The 21,180-nt window shown below is 40.4% G+C and overlaps 1 protein-coding gene across 2 annotated transcripts in view; it reads right to left on the bottom strand.

Moving 5' to 3' along the window:
• The window catches only part of SERGEF (secretion regulating guanine nucleotide exchange factor), a 232,223-nt gene that overhangs the window by 198,379 nt on the left and 12,664 nt on the right, over positions 1-21,180 (bottom strand). For both annotated transcript variants that reach the window (XR_003115700.1, XM_025357794.1), the window contains exons 5-8: positions 20,731-20,791; positions 16,099-16,212; positions 13,523-13,585; positions 9,192-9,350 (exon numbers count right to left, since the gene is read on the bottom strand). Coding sequence is in view for 1 of the 2 variants with exons in the window: in XM_025357794.1 (XP_025213579.1) it covers positions 9,192-9,350; positions 13,523-13,585; positions 16,099-16,212; positions 20,731-20,791 (397 nt within the window). In the remaining variant the exon portion in view is untranslated. The remainder of the gene's footprint in view (positions 1-9,191; positions 9,351-13,522; positions 13,586-16,098; positions 16,213-20,730; positions 20,792-21,180) is intronic.

Below are 21,180 nucleotides of genomic sequence, written 5' to 3'. Positions count from 1 at the left end.
TTAACTAGGTCGCTTGCTTTATCAAGCCTCTATCATCTCACATCTGCAGCATACTGGGGTTTTATTGGATGATCTTCAAAGTCCTTTTAATTCTAAAATGCTAGAATTTGAAACCCCCAGGCAAATCAAGGCTAATCTTCACCTGCAGACACAGCAGCTAAAAATGGGAAAGGAGAAAGTAATCAAACAATGCTTCCCTCTAGTGGTTCAGTGCTGTCACTACACCCTACCTAGGCAGAGCCCCTGACACTCAACTTTTACTCCAATTCACCCTGAACTCTGAATAACAGAAATCAGCCTGCAGCCAGCAGAGCCCAAGTGCAGGGGAGCGGAAGAGAAAAGAAAGAGGCCAGGCTCAAGAAGCCAAAGAGGCCTCTTAGCCAGTTCCACAATAGTGGAGAAATTATCCATCTTTAGGAACAAATATATTTTGCAACTTGAAGGATCTTTTGTGACCTCTAATTCCCCTCTTCGGATGAAGAAATTGAGGCTCAGGGATGTTCAGAAGGGACTTACCCAAAGTCACAAAGCTGACTCATGACTGAGCCAAAAATAGATGGTCACTCTCCTGCCTCCTGCTAAAGTATCTTGCCTCTCTTCCACGCAACCTCCCAACTGAGGCCCGCGCAAGTGACTTGTCAAGGACATATATACATGGGAATAGATGGCAAAGGAGCCAGTCTCTTGCACTGAGGGGTAAGTGATTTTATTCATTAACTTTAAAATAGTATTTATAGGAGATATAATCAAATTGAAAATATTCAAAATTCAGCATAGAAAACAAAATTCACTCATAATCCCACCTGGCCCATTTCCTTCTAGTCTTTTCTATGCATTCTTCTTTTCTTCCAACAAATTAGAAGTTACAGTACGGTTAATCATTCTTTTCACTTACTATACCATGAGTGTATTCCTGTCATTAAATATCCTTCTAAAACATTCTATTTAATGACAATATAATATTCCAACATATGGCTCTGCCATCATTTGTTTAACCAATCTCTCTTCAATTTCATTTGTTTCCATACCTTTGTTTTTGTCATTATAAATTAGGCTGCAGTAAATGGCATTATACTTAATCTTTGAATGCATCCATGACCATTTCTTTAGGCCAGTTTTATTTTTTATAGGATAGAATTTCAGAGCTGGAATGACCCTTAAAGATCATTATGTCAACGTACTGGCCAGATGGAAGAGAGGGGGCCAGAGAGTTTAGTGTCTTGCCAGAGGACAAAGAGAAAGCAAGAGAACCAAGTCAAACTCTCCGTCTATTAAAACATGACCTTCCCAAAGCCCAACCACAATTTCACACCCTTCCCTGACCAACCTCACCCACACTGACCTCTCCTTCCCCTGAAATCCTAGAGCCTGCAGTGTCTGGGCCACTCCTTTGGCCCTTGGCTACATTCTTTTTATTCTTCTACTAAATATTTAATTGTTCATCCAACCAAAAGCTTCCTAAAGGTGGTTCTGGATTTTAAATTCCCCTGTATTCTGTAGCATAGTGCTATATACATATAGAGAAGCATTTCACAAATATCTGCTAACGGACTAAAGATACCTACGAATTTCCTTCCAATTGCTTGCTGAAATGTAGTATCACTGGCAATAGTTGGAGAAAGATGCTTCTTTGAACAGTAAAAGAAGTTTCGCTGATGAGTTAGAGCTCTCTGAGAAACACAAGATCTGGAATTAGAATAGCAGGCTTGGGGACAAAAGATGGGATTCAAGTTTTAGCTCTGTCCATCTACGTGAAACAGAGCAATGCCATTAACCAATTAGGGACTCTTCTGTGAAGTAAGGATACTACTACTCATCTTGCCAACTTCATATGAGAACACGGATGTGAAAGTACTTGATAGTGATAAAGGTGGTCCGTGAGAGTTATGATTGCTGCTGCATTCTCATGCAGCTGCTTCTGTGAATCCCAGAATGGCCTCCTGACCCTCGCTTCTCAGGCACCATTTCCCAGTTTCTACTCCACACATACATCCTTAAAGGAATCTATGGCTGCACTCTTCAGGTAAGAATAAGTGTTTTCTTGAAGCAGAACTTTTTTTTTCTCTGTGAGACAGGGTCTCACTCTGTCAACCCAGGCTGGACTGCAGTGGTGCAATCTTGGCTTACTGCAACCTCCACCTCCTGGCCTCAAGCCATACTCCTGCCCCAGCCTCCCAAGTAGCTGGGACCACAGGCACGCACCACCACACCTAGATAATATTTTTATATACTTTTTTGTAGAGATGGAGTTTTGCCATATTGCCCAGGCTGATCTCAAACTCCTGGGCTCAAGAAATCCACCTGCCTCAGCCTCCCAAAGCGTTGGAATTACAGATGTGAGACACCATGCCTGGCCAAAGCAGAACATCTTACACAGAAGGAACTATCTTCCTGGTTCAGGTCCCTGGATTTGACTAGTTAAGTGGTCCACACTTCCTCATCATCTCTGGAAAGAATGTAACAAGGCAGAAAGAACACTGTACTGAGAGTCATGAGACTTGATTGAGTTCTGGTCCTAGTTCCTTGACTCACTCACTGTGCCTCCCCTATTTAGTCCTAAGTTTTCACATCTCTAAACTGAGGAATTAAGGCCAGATGATCTGTAAGTTTCTATCCATTACTGACATTCTAAGTATTCTAGGATAAAAACTCATGACTTTAATAAGAATCAAAAAGTATCCATTTCAAAATAAGCCTTTGGGCTCAGCTTGACTTTCACCCATTGGGTTTTCAAAGTTCTAAAGAACAAGCATCATTAATTCCAAAGCACCTGCTTTAAATAGAGCCCATGAGGTCAGAATCTCCCTGAGCTTGGTTGAAGTTTCATGATATATGGTCCCAAAGAAGATGGAGTAATGTATACTGTCACCCTATTCTGAAAAGGATCTTGGCCCCAAAACAGAAAAATCAGCATTAGGTATATTTATAAACTCAGTTTAGTGTGAATCAATGGCCGGGCTTGAATTTCACTAATGCTTAGACATCAAATGCAATAAAATATTTCTTGGGCTGTGACACTTGAAAGAGTAGCTAACAGCTAGTCCCTTTCATACGTACCATACAATTCCCCTCTTTAGGAAAACAAAAGAATAAAAAAATCTCAATCAAAAGCACATAACCACGAATCAAGAGGACAGTGACGGAAGGGGGAAAAATTCACTGGAAAGTAGAACTGGATTTCTAGCTTAAAGTTGCCATAAAGTCACTTTCTCTCCTCTTGGTTTCAGTTTTTTTCATTTGCAAAGCGAGGAAGTTGCTTCTTTCATCATTGATTCTCTAAAACTTCTAAGACTCATGGACTTTTTAAGGTGACACTGAAGAAAGTAAAGAATGTCAAAGAACTCTCTATATTTGTTCTCACTTTTTCAATCCATATCCCTTGTAAGACCACAAGGCTACTTTGGGATACTGCAGGATCCAGGGAAAGCTTCCAGCATCCCAAAAGCAACTGGATTCTAGACATTCTGACCAACTCCACATTAAGGTTTAGATCTTGTATAAATCATTCCCCTTGAAATTCTAATACACCACCAGCAACCAGCACTTAGCATTTGTAAGCACTGATCTTTCTGTACTCTTCAGGAGAGTTCTGATCAACTTGTTACCTATCCAGACACATTCACATCCAGCCCCGCAGAGACCTCTGACATAAAGAGAAGAAATGGAGCATGTGATCTCCAGAGAGCTCATGAGTTTCCAAAAGAGTAGTGGGAGCTAATGTGTCTTAAAAAGACATATGAGCCAGTCCTGTGCTGGATGCTTTAATACATCATCTCTTTCAATCCTCATATCAGGTCAGCAGTTATTTCCCCATTTTCCTAATAAGGAAATAAGTTCAAAGACATCGGGTTTTTTCATTTGTCTAACATGTCTTAAGTAGGCAAAAGCAAGCATGGCTTCTGCCCTCACAGAGCTTACAGTCTAGTGGGAAAGGAAATTAGTCAAAGAATGCTACCAAAAAATAGCACAAAAGAGAGGTTTATGGTGCTATGAGAACAGAAAAAAAAGAAGTGACTTAGTCAGCAATGTCAAGAGAAGTTCTCCCAGATACCTAAGTTAAGGATTAAGATTTTTAAAAAAAAGGATTTAGCTAAGTCAAACTGAAGAAGAGGTGCACAGATAAGTGGCCAAATAGAGGGAATATCAGGTGCAAAGGCACTATGGTGGGAAATGAATGATGCTTTCAAGGAACCAAGCAAAGGCCAGAGTGCAGATTGGATAGGGATCAAGAACTAGCATGGTGAGAAATGGGACTGGAAAAGTCAGCAGAGAGCAGATCACACAGGACCTGTAGGGCCACTAAAGATTATATTTTTATCTTAGGAGCAACGGGAAGCCATCTGAATGTGACGCAATGGGTTTGAAGAGATCTTTCAACTGGGGTATGAAGAATGGGTTGGAGGGGAGAGGGAGGGTATTAGTCCATTCTCACATTCCTATAAAGAATACTTAAGACTGAGTAATTGATAAAGAGAAGAAGTTTAATTGGCTTAGAGTTCTGCAGGCTATACAGGAAGCAAAGCTCGAGCATCAGCTTCTGGGGAGGCCTCTGGAAGTGTACAATCATGGTGGAAGAGGAAGCGGGAGCTTGGATGTCATCTGACAAGAGCAGGAGAAAGACAGCAAGGGGGGAAATGGTACACACTTTTAAACAACCAGATCTCATGAGAACTCACTCACAATGGCAAGAACAGTACCAAGAAGAATGGTACTAAACCATTCTTGAGAAATGTACCCCCGTGACCCAATCACCTCCCATCAGGCCCCACCTCCAACACTGGGGATTACATTTCAACATCAGATTTGAGTGGGGACACACATCCAAACTATATCAAGGAGTAAATATGGGAAGACCAGGACACCAGTTAAAGGCTACTGCCGGATTCAGTTAAGAGGTGACAGTGGGCTGAACCAGGGTGGTGACAATGGAGACAGAGAGAGGTGGAGCTGCCTACAGTCACACAATCAGTAGGTTAAGAGAGCTAAGATTCAAGCCTTCATCTAGCTGACTTCAAAGCCCAGGTTTTTCTCTACCTTGCCATTTATTTATTCATTCAGCACTTAGTTACTGACCATCTGTTATGTATCAGGCCTGCGCCAGATGCTGGGGATATGGCCATGAACAAAACAGACACTGCTCTCGTGTAATTTACAGTCTAGACATTAAACAAATAAGAATACAAAGAGATGTATACAATTACAAATTGGGATGAGTACCATGAATTTTAATAGGTAATATTACAAATTAGGCCACAAAAATCTTCCAGGTTGTTGATAATATGAAAAAGCCACTTGCCTACTGCATGCAAGTAAAAGACTTTAGGAAACTTTGCTGCCAGAGTTTGATAATGAGTATCTCAGGCCTCTGAGCCCAAGCTAAGCCATCATATCCCGTTACCTGCACGTATACATCCAGATGGCCTGAAGTAACTGAAGAATCACAAAAGAAGTGAAAATGGCCTGTTCCTGCCTTAACTGATGATATTACCTGGTGAAATTCCTTCTCCTGGCTCATCCTGCCTCAAAAGCTCCCCCACTGAGCACCTTGTGACCTCCACCCCTGCCTGCCAAAGAATAACCCCCTTTGACTAATTTTCCACTACCTACCCAAATCCTATAAAATGGCCCCACCCCTATCTCCCTTCACTGACTCTTTTCGGACTCAGCCCACCTGCATCCAGGTGAAATAAACAGCCTTGTTGCTCACACAAAGCCTGTTTGGTGGTCTCTTCACACGGAGGTGTGAGAAAGAGTATGGCATCCCTGGCCAGCTCATGAGTTTCAGGCTAGTAGTCTCAAGGTCACATTAACCCTGTGGAAATAGAAGTCTTTCTAAAAGCCACTACTAAGTCTTTAATTTACTTACATATCCCAGGCAGCCATCACTTATGTATGCATTTTACAATAGTTGGGATCTTTCACAGACTCGTTCATTTGAATATCACAGCAGCCCTATGTAGAATGCAGGCAGGTTTTAATATCAAACTTCAGAGTTGAGGAAACTGAGGCCTAGACAAGTAAAGTGACTTAATCAAGGTCAACAAACTAGGAAGGCACCCAGATCTGCCATCCAACTCTCACTAGAAGCACCTCCAGCCAGGAAACCATGAATCTCAGATGAGACATCTGCAGGTCACTGAGCCTGGATAAAGTCACCCAGGAGTCCCATGAAGTTCCTGAGAACAACGATCAGCAACATTAAGCAGCTTGGGAAAGGTTTCTAGAATGCAGCACCACGAGCCTGAGACACAGGTACCCTTGCCAACTCTCCCAGATTAGAACAGGTTCTCTTGGACTCTTTCCAAGTGCCTCTGACTAACAGAAAAGTATTTTTCCATCACAAACACTGCAGGCAGGCATCAGACAGACTCCTGAGAGGGGAGGGCAGAGAACATATCACAGATTCCCATACAGACAATCTATAAAGTTATTCTGATACCGTGTGAACTGCCCTAGCTAAGCACCTACCACTGGGGATGTCCAGTATTGAGCAGTGTTTCTCAATCTTGACACTATTAACATTTGGGGCTAGATAATTCTTTGTTATAGGGGGCTGTCCTTGCATTATAGGATGTTTAGCAGCATCCCTGGCCTCTACCCATTAGACGCCAACAGTGTCTGTGCATAAACTCTTTTTTAATCAATATCACACAACTAATGCCTCCCAGAATGAGACTGAGAGCAGCCTCTGTGCTGATGTGGCCTGCAAGTTCGTTCCAGGAACAATTCACCACTGGAGCTTGTGAAAACAACTAGAGTCAAATAACTCCTTGTTCCACTAATGAGCTGCTCCTGACCCTGTGAGGAAATCTTATTCCCATTAATGTGAGCGCTGAGTCTGATTAAATAGAAGCCCTGGGTGTTTCTTCTCAATGACACTGGGCCAGAGCACAGGCCTCCACTGCTGTAGAAGGAACACAAAATTGGTGAATCAAATGACAGGAAACTCCCATTTACCCAAAATTCAGTACAAAAACCAGGACATTCAAACCTCCCAGGTTTAACCATTTTGGACTTAGGATAAAGAAGAAAGTGGCAATGTACAAAAACAAGCAATCCGAATTAACAAGCTAATTAAATAGCTGAAACGTTACCAAAAACTCATGCTCTTGAAAGGAGGCAGGAACCTGAAGCTGAGCTCCAGAGGAGCTGGGGTGACTCAGTGTCAGAGACATGGGTTCCAACCTCCCACCCCAAGGGCTGGGCTGCTGGCCCAGATGTGGGAATCACCTCAGTTATAATGCTTCAAAGCTAAAATCAAAGAAGCAACATCTTTATGTCTTTCATTAGTCAACTACCTAACTAGTTAAAGGGTTTACTGACAGACTCAACCAAATTCACCACCATTTGGTAGTAAGTGTATTTTAATGTACTGCAATTCTTGGAAGACTGACTAACCATGAAATGCCTACCTATGAACACCCAATCACTCAAGATGACTGCTAATTTCTAAGCGACCTTTGCACTTTGTACTTAGCTCTACTGTTGCACATCTCATACTGGAATGTAGTAAAATTTTATCATAGGTCTATCACCCCTAATGGACAGTGGACTCGTTAACGCCAAGATTTACATCTAGTACAAGGCACAGTACATAAAAAGACCCTCACCATTTGTATGATGGATGGATGATAAAGTTTTCCATCTCTATATTCTCAGACTTATACCTATCTACATACATTCTAGTGGGAAGATATGGCCTATGTCTTTTCTCCTCCATTTCCCCAAGGCTTAACACATTGCTCAACAGGTGCCTAATAAACATTAACCTACTTGGTTGGACACCAGAATCCAAAAAGACAAACAAGCTTTCTGTTCATGAACATCTAAGTCCCAGGAAAGAGGTCAGAAATCCTAGCTATCTACCCTGCCTTGTATGCATTTGTGTATGTGAAGTCTCTTTTAACTATAAAGAGTTTGATGCAGGAAAATGAGTACATTCTCTGATAGGCAGTGGAGACACAGAAGTGAGCAAGACTAATCTGGTGGCTTCCTTCACAGAGCTTATTATCTGAAGCAAAAGAGAGATACCAACAATTACACACACACAAAACCCAGCTACCATGCTCAGTGAGTCTCTTTAGGAAAAGCTTCTGTAGATAAGCCCAATCTTCAAGCAATCTGAATCTCTTTGAGGAAAGTGATGACTGTCCTCCTAATGAATGATACACTTTCCTTAGAGCATCCTCCAAAGTAGTAATATGGAAAGCCATTATACATCTTTGTTATTCAGGCCACTGTTTCAAAATGATCATGAAATGTTTTAAAAGACCAATTAAAAGCATCATAGATATGACTGCTCATAAGTCTACATTTGTGTATAGACATGTGTAGTATGTGTGACTTACAAGGATAGCTGAAGCTGACCTGAAAACCTGCAAAAGCCAGAAATTCCTGAAAATAAGAATCACTAGGTATTTGGGAGTCTAGAGATGTACGTGTAGCTAGCAAGCAGGACAGGAGTAGGTAAGGGGACTCCTGAGAACCCCTGAAGCTCAGAATACTTTGACATGATAACAGATCTTGGGAACTGCAAATTGGCTGGGGAACTCTGTGAAAATCAACAGGCAGGGGCAAGAATATGAAGGCCAGGAAAGCAGAACTGCCCTAAGGGAAAGATGAGAAACAAATGAAGATTCAGGAAAAGATGAAGATGCCAAAAGCTGTATGGCACGATGTGAGAACATTTGAGGGAATATATGAGATGTCTGAACCAATACACATAGTTTATTACAGTCAACACAAAAGTTTAAATCAGAATACCATGCCAGCTACAAATCAAAATAGTGCTCCTACCTGAATCTTGAGATATTTATCTTTCACTTAACATTTTCCGATGCTTTTAATGTAGACTTAGAAATGTAAATAGCTATGACAAAGTAGGGACTTCCCAACAAGCTGGGCAAATTTCTGGGTGACGCTTGCTGCAATGGATCCCTTCTCAAAACCTCATGGGCTCTTAGGACCGGAAGGAGTTAACTTAACCCAGGCTTGTCTTTTTGGGTACAAACCTGTGACCCTGAGAAGAAAAGCCACATATCTGGCTGATGGCAGAACTAGACCCCAGTATCCGCGTCGCTGATCCTTAAGCTTTCATCAATAAAAAGCCTTAACCCCAAGCACTCATAGCTGCTTAGACAGCTGTCCCCCAGCTGCTCTCACCAACCGTAAGTTCTCTGCTACTGTCTCACCTGTCTGAGCAACCAGGTGCGTCCACCCACTCCAGACGGCAGTGACCTTTTCATTCTGGAAACAATGTGCTTCTATTTTCTGGGGCACAGGAAGGAAAGCAGCCTCAGTAGCCAGTTGCCCATGCTTGTTGCTTCCCCAAACATACACCTCTCCTGCATCTTAAACAAACAGAAGGGGAACAAAAGAAGTGAGGGAACATTAGTCCAAAATGATGGAAAATAACAGAAGTCTAAAAAATAAGTGGTTAAAAGAAGTCGTTTTATACTTACAACGTTGAGTGGAGCCAAGCAGGATACAAAATTTGTGTACAGCATAATAACATATTACAAGATTTTTTAAAATTCTACACATAAAAAACAAGGCCAAATGTTCTTAGTAGTTTAAGAAAAAAAAATGTGTGGTTTTTCTCTTCATTTTTTCATTCAACAAATATTTATTCAACATCTACCACGTGCATGAGACATGTTTCTCTATTTTCTACATTTTTAAAACATATGCCTATACTACCTTTTGTATGAAAAAAATGCTTTAACTTTCAAAATAACAGGTTAAAAGATACATTATTTAAGCTTAAATTTTTTAAACATAAGATTATTTCACCGCATGCCCTGTCCAGCAGAAAATATAATGCTATAGAATTGCATTTGGATAGCACTTCAGCTTGTTTTAACCTCACAATCATCCTGTGATACAAGCAGGAAAGTGACTGACTGACATTGTGATTTAACAGAAAGAGAGCAAATTCAGAGTCAAGTGACTCTAGTTTCTATTCCTGGATCTGCAACTAGCTATTGACCTTGGACAAATCACTTCCTCTCTAAGACTTAGTTTCACCAGCTGAAAATTGGAAGGGAAGGCTGTTGGTGTAGAAGGGCAGACAATATGACCGATGACACTAGTAACAAGAATGACTGGTGGGTGACTGTGGCAAGCCAGGGAGTATGTGCCTGTCTAAAAGGCATTCACATTCAAAAATATTTTGTAAATGAAAGCCATACAAAATGAGGCCATGGGCTATAATTTAGCCTACGGCTTGTCAGTTTGTGACTCCTCAGCTTTTCCAACCCTTATAATCCAAGGATCTACAACTGTACTATCCAATACAGTAGTTCACCACCTACATATGGCTATCAAACAGTTTAGATGTTGCTAGTCCAAACTGAGATACATTATAAGCGAAATGCTACTCTCTCACACAATGGACTGCAAAGACTTAGTGCAAACAGAGTGGGGCTCATTATAATTTCATATGGGTTACATGTTGAAATAATATTTTGGATATACTGGGTTAAGTAGATATATTATTAAAATTAATCCCACCTGTTTCTTTTTATTTTTTGAAATTGTGGCTCATATTATATTTCTATTAACACTGTTCTAGAACATAAATTAATCAAGGCTGGAAGATATTAAATTACTTTTCAGGGATCACATGGCTAATAAGGAGTCAAATAGGGACTAGAAGTCAGGTCTTCTGCTTTCACTGCATTTTGTAGCTTCCCAATAAAACTTTATAGTATTGCTTGCCCTAGGGCAGTCTAGTATAGTCCAAAAAACTGATGGAAAGTCAAACAGTATCATTAAAGGGCATTAGACTAAGGTTCAGAAGTCTCCAGTTCAAGTTCCATCTGCTACCCGATCACTGTTTGACACTGGGCACATCACTTCACATTCTAGGTCTGTCTCCTCAACTCTAAGATGAGGGAGTGTAAATCACTGAAACCTTTTTGTCACTCAGGTGACCCTGCAACACTGACATTCTGCAGTTCTGTGAAGTGAATCTGGTGTATTACATTCCCAGAGACAGGTCAACCTCCTGGACTTCCTCAGGGTATGCAAAGTATGAAGACCTCTTACAAGATAGCAAAGAAGCCCCCTCGGCAAAGTATCAAACCATTAAGTGGACTGGTGAGCTACAAAGAAGACACTGATGACGAAGCCTGTGTAAACAACTTCACTTATCTTAGTAGCTCTAAACCATCTTTTTGAAAGTCAAACTGTCTTCCAGATGAGGATCATTATGCTGTTGCCTCAGCAGGTAAAATTAAATTATGCTGCAATGCCAACTAGTTATATAATCTACAACCCCTCCAGAGAAAATGTCTAAAGAGCATTGAACAAAATTCAATGTGTAACAGCTTGAACCACATGAAGAAAGAGAGGGCTATTAATCTTTTTTTTTTTTAATTTTTGACACGGAGTCTTGCTCTGTCACCCAGGCTGGAGTACAGTGGTGCGATCTCGGCTCACTGCAACCTCTGTCACCCGGGTTCACGCGATTCTCCTGTCTCAGCCTCCCAAGTAGCTGGGATTACAGGCACATGCCACCATGCCCGGCTAATTTTGAATTTTTTAGTAGAGATGGGGTTTCACCATGTTGGCCAGGCTGGTCTTGAACTCCTGACCTCAAGTATTCCACCTGCCTCAGCCTCCAAAGTGCTGGGATTACAGGTGTAAACCACAGTGCCCAGCAGGGCTGTTAATCTCTACAATCTTTAGCTCATTTTCAAAATATCAAAAATCATTTCACTTTGTGAATATACTAAAAATTACTAAATTGTATACTTTAAATGAAATGTAAATTCTTTAATCGTATACTTTAAAAGAAATTTATCATATATAAATTACATCTTAATAAAAATATTCAACATTTCTATATAAATAACACCATAATAAATGTGCCCTACATATGAAATACTAAATTCACTACCAACAAGAATTTTTAAGAAGTTGATGTTGACAAACAATTAGACAAGCTCTAGGTTTACATACCATCAGTCATTTCAGATTAATCAGAACAAAACAGAAACACCTCATAGTCTACTTTTATTCTCAGAAAAGAATGCCTTCTCCATCCCTCATTGACTATGGGGCACGAACACATCCCTTCTCACCCTAGGGTCTCCAGTCCTTCCTCTGTAAAAGGAAGGGAGGAACTAGATACCCAGTGGAGTCCCTTATAGGTGGCATTCATTTCAACTCAACACTTTTAACAAATATTAATATATAAATCTACCTGATGTGAGACGTAAGTTAAAAGCACGTGCTTTTTTATTAGATGTTTGTTTTAAATTCATTAAATAACAAATTATCTGCAGCTCAGAATTTGCAAAGCATTTAAACTCTCATATTAGGGCTCCTGTGCTCTTGAAATAACTTCTCAGCTGGGCTGCATTGCAAATTTGATGTCGAAGAATGCATACCACCATTAATTTACATATATTATGGACACACCTGAATTTCTACATAAAACATTAAGTATGGAAGTCCCTCCTCTTTGCTTAAAAAATAGAATACATTCAACTCTGTGAGAGGTCTTACCAAACAAAATGTTATAAATCTCTCAGATGTATAGTCTCCAGTCTACCAGCAGGGGTCAGGGCAATGTGGGCCAAAGAGAAGGGATTACTGTCACTTTCAAGAAAATGCTGCATTGTCTTGGAAGGAAAAGTCACTAGACAGTTTATACTGTATTGGCTCGGTGTTTCAAATGGAAGGATGAATGCGCAGCCAAAGAGAGAGATATAGTGTAGAATAAAAAAACAGTTAAGATAGAAAAACAGATAGATCAAAGAGATGAAGTAGATAAATTAGAGAAATATATAACAATATAAAATATTCACAAAACTATATATCTAGAGTTAGATATATAGATAGATACATAGATTAGATATTAAGATACAAAGATTAAAGATAAAACAGATAAACAGAGTAGATAGACAAATGGAGATTGATAAATGGATTAGAAAGATACATGGATAGATAGACAAATGGAGATTGATAAATGGATTAGAAAGATACAGATGGATAAAACAGGTTACTTTAGTATACACAGGTAGAGAGCTTAGACAGTTGTAATACACACCAAAACAGATTAGATGCATAAGACAGCAGCTTCTGCCCTCCTAATCGTAGGTATATGAGAAAACTACAAAGAATTAATAATTATATAATACACTGTGTTATCCATATATGCTCTATATAAATTTACTGTTGATTATATGATTTGACAACCACCATTACCCTGAGAGGAAGACATTATTATCTTTATTGTGTAGTTAAGGAAGCAAACTCAGACGAAATGGAAGTGAGCCTATTCATGATTTATATGTATTATATTTAATTCTCATAACTACCCACAAGGTCATTTATAGACAAGAAGATGGTCTCAGAAAGGAAAAGTAATTTGCCTAAGAGCATACCAGTGGTAGCATCAGAATTCTAGCTCCAAAGTCTATGACATTCCCTCTGTATTTCAATATCACCACTTCAGGCAGTCACACAGAGAATCCTGGATGGCATGTTAAACCGTGAAAGAGTTGGTACCTACCTGTTAATGAAGCTGAGTGGTCTGAGCCAGCAAGAACACACATTGCTTTAGAATTCTCTAGACCTACAAAAGAAAAAATTTTCTTCTGAATTACATTTATAACAGAAACAACTGGGCAGAGAGAGGACACTCAGTCAGCACCATGGGCGTGGGAGACACTCAGCCAGTGCAGGCTGGCCTGAGTCAGCAGCACTGGCCAAGAAGATGGCTGGCATTGTAGGGAGCCTGGTAACACACCAGGAGATTGAACAATCAAGTACATATATTCAGGATAAAGGAGCCAGATTCATCACTATCAAAGAGCGGAGGAAAGGTACAGATATGAAAAGGGGAAAAGCTAGAATCAACCATGTAATATTAGATAGTAATTGGAAAAATCAGTGTAAACTCATGATTTCTAGTAGAGACAGATAAATAGACATAGGTGTGTATATGTAAAAATGTGTGTGTGTGTGTGTATTTCTTAACTTCAGAGGTTGAGTGGGTCTAGAAGCAATGACATCTCATACATTCAGCTGCCATCATATGCAGGCACTTAAATAACCCCAAGCCTCCTAAGAACACATAGTCAGAATCAGATTCTGAACTGGGCTTCTTTCTCCAAATTCAGCATTTTTCCTTCCTTAATTACACTGCTAAAAGCGGAGCTAGCCTGTGATGACATGCAGTCTAGCATGCAGATAGATGCAGACTTATTCTGTAACTTTTTTTTCTGACACTTCTTTTTAATTAATAACTGTTGTAATAAAATGGCCCTCACACCTTCAAGTGTCCTCTGGAATGATAACAGGACAAAGCAGATGTTTTCACCCACGTTCACCAGAGAGGAAGTACTGGGCCCCTAGTGGCCAGGTGAAGAGGGGACAGCCAGGGTTCCAGCCCCAGAACCTTTGGCAATGAGGTGAGTACGGGAGGATGAAAAGTGAAAGACTTTGAGGACTGGAAGTTGATGATCCATTCTAATGTCTCATCAGAGAATTCCCCCAAACCAACTCTGAATCTAAGCTGTGCCCCACCCAAACAGATGCCAAACAGGTTGTTTAAATGAAATAAAATAAAAAACATTTTTTCCCACTAATAACAGGTCCTGTGCTAAAATATAGAGCAAAATGACACACAGTTTCCATCCTTTAAAAGTTCATAATCTTTAGCATATGAGAAAACATACAGACAATTCATAATAATACAATATATTGCGCTATTCACGCATGTGAAGCTAATGCAGTGAATGCTAGAAAAGAAAAGGTCTTTACTGAGAAAGGTGTATCTGACCTAGGCCTAGAAAAATTCTTAGAATTTTTCCCAGAGGGAACACAAAGGAAAAGCTTTTCAGGCAGAAGTAACAGTTTGCCCATAAACACAGAGAAATGAGAAGGCAGGATATGCCTGGGGAGAAGTGAATACCTTGATGAAAAAAACAAAAATGTTTGAGAAGTCTAAGTTTACATCATACATGTTTCTAATGTCATGTGAAGTGGACTACCTGTCCCACATCCAATGCTCCTTCTCCTTTCTAAGAGTACCCTCCCCAGCTCAACCCATGGGTTTCAGGGAAGCTAAGTCCACCTCCAGCTGAAAGAGAACACCTCCAGGACTTAGAAAAATCAGAATGATCTCAACACCCAATTACATCACTCCCACTGCAACCCATCCTTCCGTATTTTTCCCCCACCCCTTCCCACCACCCTCAAAAATCCCTGATTTGTTCCAGGCAACAGGAAAAGTAGCTACAAGTCTACTATGCAAGTTTTTCCTACAGCCAAGCCTTGGTAAACTGGGTCACAAAGTAAAAGAGTGAGAAAACAGAAAAGGGAGAAGAGGAGGAAATGGAGACATGGTACAGTACACAGAGGGAGAAAGGCCCACAAGGAGAGCAGAGAGAAAGAACGAGAGATAGAGACAGGGGAAGAAGGGGAGGGGGAAGAAAAGGAAGGAGAAAATACAGACCAAATGACCAACAGACCTATGGGCAGAACACGTTACTTACCCCTCGTATTTTCGCATAGAAAGACTTCCCTGTGGGAACACTCCTGGCCCCTCTGTCTACATCCTCACTCACTCCTGCTTCCTTTTTGGGAGAAGGAACTGGCCATGCATGGCACGGTCCTCCTGGGCTCCCTCTTTGGGGTGTGCCTGCCTGCAGAGAGGGTACGTCCTCATGTCCTCTTGGTCAGGCATTAAGTTTAGCAGGGCCAATTCTATACAGCTACCACAGTGCTTGGTGGGTAAATTCAATCTGAGATTCAGAATCAGAGGCTCACTATGACTATACATTGTCTTCAAACCCCTAATCATGTCTTCCAATCTAGCTTTTAACAGTCCTAGAGTTACCATTTCAATCTCCACCTACCTGACTTGCATCTATGTCTCAATGGGTTCCAAACTCTGGCAGCAAAGAGAGTTGCTTCTACTGGGCTGACAAAAACTGCCAGCAAGACTAACAGACCAACTAATAGAGAAAGTTAGAGAGATCAAGAAATAACAAAATCAAAAATCCATTTAATCCTTTTCTGCATGTTTATGTCTCTACTTCCTGACAAAGAACAAATACAGGACTAAAGAAAGAAGCATCTTACCTGTCACTCTGCTTGGTTCCTTTGCTGTGAAAAACAATGGAAGAGTCTGCCCAGGGCACAACCGTCGTCCACATGATGCCAAACCAGTCCCCCACTGGAACACGATGCCACTCGCTTCCCAACAGAATGGAAGAGAAAGCAGAGAAGATGCACATCAGGATAAGATTAGATTGCTCTTTGAACCTCACTGCTATGAGAAATTCCCAATTCTTTCTCAATTAATATGGGTGTTATGGAGAAGCTCAATTGCTTCAAGAGGTCCTGCAACTGGTCCAGGGATTACCACCAAGCCAATCACAAATTCAGTCTTCAGGGCAGACTAAGACCATCAAAGTAAATTCCAATACCACACAACTTCCCACAAAAAGTTCCGGGACACTCCTCCAGAGTCAAATCAGTGGAATGACACTTTATTCATGATTAACCTGAAAAGACAACTCAGACCTGAGACAAAGCAGCAAAGAACCTTGAAGATCATCAAGTCCATTCCTCACATTTAGTAGATGAGAAAACTGAGGCCCTGAAGAAAGGATGTGATCTGTCTCCCCACGCAGGAAGCTAACAGCAGAGAAAATGCCAGGACTCAGTTCTTCTAACACCTAATGTACTGCCCTTTCCACGACCCCAAGACGAATTCAAAGATTCCTAATTGCCAAGTAAATACATACTTATGACTGCAAGATAGCTTCTTAATAGCCATGATTTCAGTGGAATGGCCTTTTACTTTCATGCCCACTGAATCTAATTAATGTACCTATGTTCTGAACCTCATAAAAAGGCAAAGATGAAATTCTAGATATTTGGTCTACAGACAGGTGTGTACAACTAGGATCCATCACCCAACAGCAACATTAAAGTTCTGCTCCTTTGGGAGTATCCTATAAACAGCAGTCCTTTTTTAGGCTGTAAACAGACAAGGCTGTTTTGTGAAAAATAAGCTATGACCACTGAGCATAATGTGAGCAAAACACAGTGCTGAAACAAAAACTTATGATCTCTTCAACAAATTGACTACAAGAGGAAAAAAAAAGAGGAAAAACTTTACAGATTATAAGAGACTTCAAATAGCTGACAGGAGATTAATATCCAGAATATATAAAGAACTCCTAAAACTCAACAACCAAAAGAAACAACTCAATTAAAAAATGGGCAAAGATGTAATCCCAGGACTTTGGGAGGCTGAAATGGGAGGACTGCTTGAGCCCAGGAGTTTGAGAAGAGCCTGGGCAATATAGTGAGACCTCATTTCTACAAAAAAATTTAAAAATTAGCCAAGCATGGTGGCGAACACCTGCAGTCCCAGCTGCCTGGAAGGCTAAGGTGGGAAGATCACTTGCACCTGGGAGGTGGAGGCTGCAGTGAGCCAAGATCACGCCACTGCACTCTATCCTGGGCAACAGAGTAAGACACTGTCTCAAAAAAAAAGCGGGGAAGGAGGGCACAGTGCAAAGGATTTGAACAGACATTTCTCCAAGAAGATACACAAAATGTCCAGTAAAAACATGAAAAGATGCTCAACATTGCTAACCATTAGGAAAATGAAAAGAGATATCACCTCACACATATTTTGATGCTATGATTTTAAAAAAACAGAAAATAACAAGCGTTGGTGAGTTTTTGGAAAAATTGGAACCTCGTGCACTCCTGGTGGAAACAAAATGGTACAACTTCTGCGGAAAATAGCATGGTAGTTCCTCAGAAAATTAAAAATAGAATTACCATATGAACTGATAATTTTACTTCTGGGTATATATCCAAAAGAATTGAAAGGAGGATCTTGAATAGATATTTGTACACCCATGTTCATATCAGCATTATTCACAATAGCTAAAACATGGAAGCAACTCAAATATCCATTGACAGATCAATGGTAAACAAAATGTGATATATCCATACAATGGAATATTATCCACTTTAAAAAGGACCTAAATGCTGATATATCCTACTCCATGGATGAACCCTGAGGACATCATGCTAAGTGAAATACGCCAGTCACAAAAAAGACAAATACTGTATGATTCCACTTAGATGAGGGACTTACAGTAGTCAGAGCTACAGAGACAGAAAGTTGAATAGTGATTGCCACAGGCCATTGGAATGGGGAGTGGGGAGTTATTGTTTAATGGGTATAGAGTTTCAATTTTGCAAGATGAAAAGAATTCTGGAAATGGATGGTGGTGATGATTGCATAATGATATGAATGTACTTAATATACTTAAAAATGATTAAGATAATAAACTATATACTATGTATATTTTACCATTATAAAAAATTAAGAAAAAAACAATTTTTTAAAAAAAGAAAGACTTGTGATACATATCAACTAATTACAATATGTAGACCTCATTCAGGCTGGGCACAGAGGCTCACACTGTAATCCCAACACTTTGGGAGGAGAAGGCAGGAAGATTGTCAGAGGCTGGGAGTTCAAGACGAGCCTGGGCAACATACCAAGACCCATCTCTACAAGAATAAAAATGTAAAAATTAGTGGAGTGTGGTGGCACACATCTGTAGTCCCAGCTACTTGGAAGGCTGAACCAAGAGGACTGCTTGAGTCCAGAAATTTGAGGTCGCAGTGAACCATGAACACACCACTGCACCCCAGCCTGGACAAGACAGGGGGACCCCATCTTAAAAATACATATATATATATATATATATGCATGTGTGCGTGTGTGTGTAAATATATTTGTGTGTGTGTGTGTGTATATATATAGGCATGGGAAGAACTGTATCCCCCTAAAATTCAGATGTTGAAACCCTAATGCCCAGTGTAACTAGATTTGCAGATAGGGGCTATGGAATGCAATAAAAGTTTAAGGGGGTCACATGTGTAGGGCCTTAATCTAATAGGACTGGTGTCCTTACAAGAAGAGGAAGAGACATCAGAGATCTCTCCCTCTCCACAGGCACACCAAAAAATGCCATGCAAGAACCAAGTAAGAAAGTGGTCACCTACAGGCCAGGAAAAAAAAAAAAAAAATCACAAGAAACCAATCCTAACAACACAATAATCTTAAGACTTTTAGCCTCCAGAATGATGAGAAAATAAATGTCTGTTCTTTAAACCTCCCAGTTTGTGGTATTTCGTTATGGCAGCCCTAGCAGATTAGTACTGTGGTACACCCATACCAACAAATACTACTCAGCAATGAAAAGGAATGAATTATTGATATACACAACTTGGATGAATGTCTAGGGAATTATGTTGAGTGAAAAAAGCCAACCTCAAAAGGTTATATACTGTATGATACCATTCATATAACATTTTCAAAATGACAATATCATAGAGGTGGAGAACAGAAGAGTGCTTAGCCTAGGGCTAAGAAGTGGTTATAGGCAGGTAGAAATGGGTATGGCTATAAAAGGGCAACAGGAAGGATCCCTGTGGTAATGGAACTGTTCTATGTCTTGATTGTATCAATGTTAATATCCTCATTATGTTATTGTACTATAGTTTTGCAAGATACCATTAGGGGAAACTGGGAAAAGAATACACGAGGTCTGTTTTATTTTTGCAGCTGCATGAGCATCTGCAATTATCTCAAAATTAAAAGTTGAATTTTTTTTGAAGTATAATCAATGCTAAGCTCAGGACTATCAGCACAGTCCTGCATTGAGCTCTTCCCCACCTCCTCTCTCCTTCCTCCACTCCACAACTGGACTCACGAAGCACTTGAGCCTCAGCTGCCACAGCCAATTAGTGCTGTCCTTCAGTTCAAAAGGAGTAAGAGCAGAAAAAATGAAAAGGGGAGAGATAAAAGGGTCACCGTTCTCCCACATGCCACCTCCCTGTCCCCCTCACATACAGACTGTCAGTCCCATCACCCACTCACAGTACAGGAGACAAGCTCACTTAAAGCTTTTAAATTAATAAACATTAAAATCCATTAGGAAGGCAGTGCAGTTGCCTGCAAAGAATATGGGCCTTAGGATGCAAACCATCCCAGCCTCTGATCCCAGCTCTACCTTACTCCCCATGAAAGCTTACACAAGCACTTTAACTCTGTGCCTCAGTTTCCTCACGTGTAAAATGCAACTCACATCACTTCCTGGTTGTGAGGATTAAAGTAATCAAATCAATAGCACCTAGCACCATACCTAGAACATAAAGAGCTAGAAAACTTCATTTCCTTCCTCCCTACCTGCTAATGTCTTTCCCACATGACTTCTGCCTTATGTTCTCTCCTTTTCATCAGAAACACAATGCAGCAGGACCCTTTGAAATATTCCCTAAAGGGTTTGTCACTAAAGTTCAGTTTCCTCTTATTACAGACCTATTTTTTAAAAAGGGGGGCAGGCTAGACACAGTGGCTCACACTTGTAATCCCAGTACTTTGGAAGGCCAAGGTGGGAGGACTGCTTGAGGCCAGAAATTCAAGACCAGCCTGGGCAACATAGCAAGACCCTGTCTCTACAAAAAGATCTTAAAAATTAGCAGGGCATGGTGGTATGCACCTATAGTTCTAGCTACTCAGGAGGCTGAGGGAGTCAGACAGCTTGGGCTCAGGAGTTCAACGCTACAGCGAGCTATGGTCGAGCCACTGCACTCCAGCCTGGGCAACAGGTGAGACCCCCATCTCTAAAAAATATTAAAAATAACAACAAAAAATAAAGATAAAATGATCACCTGTAGCAGCTAATGCATGCCTCAGTCCAGCAGCAATACAAACAACCTTCTCTTTATGGAGCTGTCAAAATAAAGAAAAGGATTTAGATCTCAGAACCATCCACCTACAAAATTGTATATAATTTATACCCAAATACAACACAGTACGCTCCTCACTATAGGTCTGACTGGTTTAAAGCAACCACTCCCCCCAACATTTCCACCCATAAATACCTCTATATTTATCCCTAAAAGAAAAAAATATATCTTTTAAAATGCCATATCACAACACCATATGACAACAACTCTCAGGGCTGAAAGGCACTTATAAGGTCATCTAGTCCAAGAGTTAGTAAATGTTTTCTGTAAAGAGACAGTTGGTAAATGTTTTACAGGCCATAGGTTCTGTCACACTACTCAGCTCTGCCATTGTAACATAAAAGCAGCTCTAGACGATACATAAACGAATGA

Source organism: Theropithecus gelada, chromosome 14 (assembly GCF_003255815.1).
Source record: "Theropithecus gelada isolate Dixy chromosome 14, Tgel_1.0, whole genome shotgun sequence".
In the NCBI taxonomy this organism is placed as follows: Eukaryota; Metazoa; Chordata; class Mammalia; order Primates; family Cercopithecidae; genus Theropithecus; species Theropithecus gelada.
This window is presented reverse-complemented; position numbering and strand designations above follow the sequence as displayed.